Below are 6150 nucleotides of genomic sequence, written 5' to 3'. Positions count from 1 at the left end.
ACCACTTTAAACAAGTTCATATTTGTAGATACTTGAAGTGTGGATATATAATCAATCAAAATTAAAAAGATAAAGTGACCAAATTTTACCCATAACATTGGAAAACTGGACAAATTTAAGAAATAATTCATCAATATGTCTTCTCATTCACGAAATTTATTATGAGTTGAACAAACAAAAATCCAAACACATCAATAAACATGGACAAAAAATAAAAAATAAAAAATATATTTACTTTGTATGAGTTGAACAAACAAAAATCCAAATATTTTATCCAATTTAAAAATATTAATTTCCAAATTTATTACTAAATCATAAAAAATGTTAAATTTCAGGCTTAATATGTAACTTATATAAAATAAACAAAATGTTTGCATTTTATAATGGAATTTGATATAATTTGCCAACGTTAGTATAAAATTATTTTGACGGTCAATATTAAAGATAAAATTGCACTATTTTAAATGTTAGAAGTTTTTTTTTCCGGATTATTCCAAATTAAAATTATAAGAAATAATCATTTAGCCTAGAGCAAAAGTCAACTAAATTGTCTACTTACATTTGTAAATGTCCAATTCAGGCTGTCGCCAAGCTGTCTTTTTACTAAAGTAAAATGATGTCGTTTTGGCTAGTATACCAGACCAATTGATTCTTCAATCCAACGCCAGAAAAGCAGATACAATGATAACTAAAGAAGCAGTCTACTATTTTTCTTTAGCAACAAAATGAGTAAATTACATCCATCCGTCACTAAATTTTGTTAATTTTGAAGTATGACCCCTGAACTTCAAAACATAAAGACTCACTTCTCAACTTCAATTCCTAAGAAGAAACCTGACGAGTTCATCAAAATTTGTATAAGAAGATCCACCAGGCATTGTAGCTTCCTCTGCTTTAACCTTCCATTCCATAGCCTTCATTTTCATGGCTTTCCCTTTATCTCCATCCATCAATTCTCTCACAAGCTTCTCAACTTCTTCCCTCTTCACATTATTATCTATCTCCATTCCAACACCCCATTCTCCACAAGCAAACCAGCAATTCGTCTGTTGCTCCGCGAAAAACGGCCAACAAACCATCGGAACTCCCCCGCACATACTCTCCAACGTCGAATTCCACCCCATATGACTCAAAAATCCTCCGATCGCACGGTGTTTCAGAATATTCTCTTGCTTACACCAGCTTGCTAGCATTCCTCTACCCTTGGTTTTCGCAACGAATTCTGGAGGCAACATTGCCTTTTCCCCTGCCACAAGGTCCGGCCTTATTATCCATAAGAATGATTTGTTGCTGTTTGCTAATCCCCAAGCAAATTCTGTCATTTGTTGCGGTGTTATTACTGTTATGCTTCCGAAATTTACATAAACTACTGAGTTTTCTGGTTTTGAATCGAGCCATTCGATGCATTCTGGTTGTTCTTCCCATAGATTTGATCCGAGATTTTGTAAGTTTGTGGTTGGGAATTGATCGAGGAGTAATTGAAGAGGTCCGATTGTGTAAATTGGGGGAAGTGTGAGAGAGAGAGCGTTTAGAACTTGTTGTTCGAAGGAGTTGAATGTGTTGAAAATGATAGCGGAAGCTCTACTTGTTCTAGTAATTTCTCTTATGAGGAAGTTGAACATGATGTCGTTTTGGTCCGTTGTTCTACAGAAGGTTGGGAGATCCTTTAACTGAATGTTTTTCATTGCTGGAATCCAATCTATGGTTGTTTCTAGATATCCATTTGTTAGATAGCTTGGATCTGCAAATTACAAATTGATTAACACTACAAAAGAAAGGAACATCAAAATAGCAAATTGATTAAGCGAATAGTGGAGCAAGAACAATATGTTAGGAGCATCAATAGACGAAAATATGTTAAAAATTACAGATTTGTTTTAGGACTAAGCATCAGGATGAACAATTTCGCCACAGATTCCGGTAGTAATACAAAATTCGTTGCAGATTTTGAATAGATTGTAATTAACAACCAAATTGAAGTTTAGACATATTTCATAACTGAAATTGATACTTAAAATTCGATTTGCATTATTTCGGTGCGTCTTTTGATCCTTAATTCCTCTAAGAATACAATACACAGTAAGAAAAACACACCTTTAAGAGGGGTTAAGCCTTTCTGAAAGAGAGTCTCATAGTGAGCATACCCCAAAACGCCACAGGCACTTGGTGTCCAAAACAGCACTATAGGAATCCCCAATTGATCAGCAGCATCAAGAGTGAAGCTCATACATGCATCAGATATAATACAAGTAACCGGCGGCGAATCCTGATCTGAACCAAGTTGAGACACAAGTTCAGTAAAAGGGCCTAACGAATGCTTAGAAGTTGATTCACAAAGAGAAGGGATATCTTGGGTAGCATTTGCATCGGACGGTGGTAATCCATCGGAGACGGTCTTGAACTGGAAATCTGGACGGCCGTCCAAGGCATTTGGGCCTCTAGACTTGAGCAATCTTCTGTGGTTGTATTCTGTGTTTACAAAGGTTATATGGAAGTTGTTATAATGGAGGAGTTTTGCTAGTTTTAGCATGGGACTTACATGGCCTTGTGCTGGATATGGAATACATACAACATGGGGTTTTTCATTTCTAGGAATGGAACCCATCTCTTTGCTAATCAAGCTTGTTTGGTCATTCAGCTCATTTTGCTTTATATACAAAAACTTCTCACAGCATTTATATATATTTATATATGTTTTGTTGGAAAAATAAGAAAAAAATATAATCTCAAGACTTAAATATATAGAGGTTATTTTGTATTTAGAATAAATTGAAATTGCCAATTAATGTATTCTATGCTATTAGAGCTTTCTAACAGTGTACTATAAGTTCAAAACAGATAAAAAATAAACGACAAATTAAAGACCAAGTGACTCATATGGAATAATTTGTAAAAAAAAAATTGAAACGGGGTAAGTTACACCTCAAACCACTGAATTTTACTCATTTTAACATTGTGGCCACTGAACTTCAATTCTTAAAGGTATGGCCACCACACATTACACTTTTTAACACCACTAGTCACTTAACTTTAATTAACTTCTCAAAATAACTGTTAACGACTTTAAAATAAAAATATTCAAAGATTTAAAATTGTTCAGAACAACATTTACCATCAAACCATATTTTTTATTTTACAAAATACTATTTTTTTTTGAGTTTTCTCTTTCTAAAAATTCATTCTCTCATGATCAAACAATACCTAAATGATTTCAAAATGAAAATTTTCACGAATTAAAGTTCCTTACAATATAATTAACTCGTCGAATTTTTTATTTTAAAACCGGCAACGGCTATTTTGAGGTATTGAGTGGTCACTGGTGTTAAAAAATGTAAAATTCAGAGATCATACCGTTAAAAAATGAAATTTGATGGCCACGATATTAAAATGAGTAAAGATGTAGCTATGAGTGTAATTTACCCAAATGAAATTTGAAGTTTGCAAGTCCAATCCCACCAGATTGGGGAAGCACAACAACGCATTCTTATTTTGTATTTGATTTTTCCACTTGTAATATTTTATCGGTTCTATAATGAGTAATATTTGAGTTGATGTTATATTTATGTTTATGAAAAAGGTACTCACCTTTTGAAGTTAAAAAATTACAATTAGATTGATTTGTTGAATACTATATGAGTAAAATGTAAGAGGTTGTTGCAGCAGGCCAACAACTATACTATTTTTTTTTTTATTAAGCTCCAAACCGTCATGGTTCATGATTTGTAAGTTTTAAGTATTTAAAAGCTCTAAGTTAATATTTAGCTGTTGTCATATTCGGCAGGCTTCACTCTTTTATTTAATATTCTTTTCAGCAATAGGATCTATAAAAAACAAAGCCAAAAGGGTATGGAGGAATCTTTTAACACGACTGTTTGAGAATATTTTTGTAATATAGTGTTATATATCCCAAATTGCTAAATGAGGAAGTTATAAGGTTTCTTAAATATGTGAGGCGCCTCATGTTTTGAGGTGTATTTTGGGTGAGTTCGACCTTTGATTACATATAGATTAATTTTCAATCTTTACGTGTGTGCGTGAAAAATGTATGAATACAGAACGTGTCAAACAAATTTCTTTTCAAAAATAATAAATGCGGTGAAATGAACAAATTGATCACGCAAGATATAACTGCATAATTGAAATAAATATGTACGTAATAAAAAAATGATCAAATTTTTCGTTGAGGCTTTGAAATGGACGTTGATACCGCTGAAATGCTTACAATTCATACTTTTTTTTGTTACAGGTCTGTTTGTTATCTATAAGTAGTCTCTAGAAAGCTTACAATCTGAAGTTTCAAAATTTATCGTTGGTGTCCCAAAATGGCTAGTCATATTTGCTAGAAATTAGCAGCTTTATTCTCACATTCATTTCTTTTTATTATTATTCTTTTATCATTTTATTTTCCAACTATAAACTAAAACACAAGATTTGTCTCATTTCTTTGAAATTTCTCAAAATTTCGTTCAAGATTTAGCTACTATATATATCACAAGATTTTAAGTTATTCACAGTTTTTAGGTTACTCAAGTTCTTATTTTTCTTAAACACAATTCTTTTATAAAACTATTAATTTTCCTTTTGTAATTTTCGACATTTCGTTATTTAAATTATTGTACATATATTTATTTAAAATAAATAAAAATAAAAAAAATTTAATTTTTCGAGTTGATACTATTTTGGCTGTCAAATGTTTTGACTAGTAATATATTTTTGGATCATTTCTCAAAAAATATCTATTTCAAAAATAATTTCAATAAAAAAGTTGGGTTTAAAAATTTTCTACGTATCCTATCAATTTTTTTTTTACATATAATGCTCTAAATAATCTGACATGGTTAAATGAAACCGGTAAATGAATCACCGGTTTCGTTTTTGTTTAGAAGCCAGTGTACAAAATACCGGCTTCATTAATTTTTGAAACTGTTGCAGCTTGTAAAGCTGCAGCAGCCATGCCTTCCCATATATCCAAATGAAATAATATAAAAATACATCACCTTTATTTATTTATTTTTCTATAAAAAATAATACACTACTTTTTTTGATATCCTCCCCTCTATCAAACATAGTAAATTGTATAATTTTCTTTTTGGTTATTTAAAATTTGACTTTATAAGGTTTTGGGAAAATAATAGAGTAACATGTCCATTTTGTAACTGTTATATTTAACATAAACATCCAGATGGAAAATAATAGAGTAATATGTCCATTTTGTATCGTACTGTAGTTCTCATATCTTGAAAAACACATTATAAAGTCTTTATCATTTGTCATTGCCAACATTTTGGTTATTCTGTCTATTTTTTTATTTTATTTTTAACCATTATATTCAACATAAATATCCAGACAGAAAATAATAGAGTAATATGGTCTGATGTAGATTAAAGTCGACTGAGAGTTTTAATCGTAAACTCATAAAGAATACTATCTACTCAAGCTAAACTTGAAGGTTGGAAAGAACCTAAACAAGGAAAATCATTGGCTCCAATAGAGGCTACAATATTAATTCATCAAAAGTTCTTGAACATTACAAATTAAGGAGCTTATATACTCCATCAAAATAAGAGGAAAAAGACCCAAAAGACCTCAAGTAGGGTTCCAATCCTAGCATCATGGATAGGGCCAAAATGGGGAGGAAAGTAATAAGGGTAGTTCAGTAAATAAAAAGTGGTGGCAAAACAGTAAATTTATATGAGGTAGAAATGGTCCCTAACACAAGAACTTGGTGAAGAAGTATCCTCCAGGCGGGACACACCCCGCGTGGTTGAGCTCCTGAACTTGGTGGCTCTTGTTGATGGGCTTCACGCGTGTCGTCCCTGGGAGTACGCCCCGCGTAGTTGACCTCCTGGGCAGAACTCCTTCTGGATGCCGGATCCGCGCCCCGCGCATAAGGAGGCACGCCCCAGGTGCATGAGCTACTGGGCTTTCCTCCGGAAACAGGGCTCTCCACGCTCCGCGCACTAGGAGGCACGCCCCGCGTGCTTTGCTGGCTACCTTTGCTCTCATCTTTCACGGGTGGCTCTCCCCGGGTCTCGTCTCTTGGCTCCGGGCTCGTGCTTAGGGAAGGGATGCCCTCATCATGGTCATTTTGTATCGTACTAGTATCATGAAAGCTAAAATATGTTTAGTTAAAATCTAAAAAAAATATAC

General features: G+C 33.0%; 1 protein-coding gene across 1 annotated transcript; it reads right to left on the bottom strand.

The window, feature by feature from the left end:
- Positions 1–675: 675 nt before the first annotated feature.
- On the bottom strand, positions 676–2605 carry LOC136226956 (7-deoxyloganetin glucosyltransferase-like). The gene is made up of 2 exons (XM_066015667.1): positions 2095–2605; positions 676–1741 (listed from the first exon to the last, which is right to left on the bottom strand). The coding sequence occupies exons 1-2, from the start codon at positions 2603–2605 to the stop codon at positions 816–818; spliced, it is 1437 nt and encodes a 478-aa protein (XP_065871739.1). The 3' UTR covers positions 676–815.
- Between the last annotated feature and the right edge of the window lie 3545 nt (positions 2606–6150).

Source organism: Euphorbia lathyris, chromosome 4, assembly GCF_963576675.1.
Source record: "Euphorbia lathyris chromosome 4, ddEupLath1.1, whole genome shotgun sequence".
Taxonomy (NCBI): Eukaryota; Viridiplantae; Streptophyta; class Magnoliopsida; order Malpighiales; family Euphorbiaceae; genus Euphorbia; species Euphorbia lathyris.
Note: the sequence above shows the minus strand (reverse complement) of the source record. Positions and strands in the feature narration are given on the sequence as shown.

What these genes read in the sequence shown, in the direction of transcription:
- LOC136226956 (XM_066015667.1), bottom strand. Translation starts at nt 2,605, where the DNA reads ATGGGTTCCATTCCTAGAAATGAAAAACCCCATGTTGTATGTATTCCA. An exon ending in AGGCTTAACCCCTCTTAAAG is followed by an intron (nt 1,742 to 2,094) that starts GTGTGTTTTTCT and finishes TGTAATTTGCAG; the next exon opens with ATCCAAGCTATCTAACAAAT.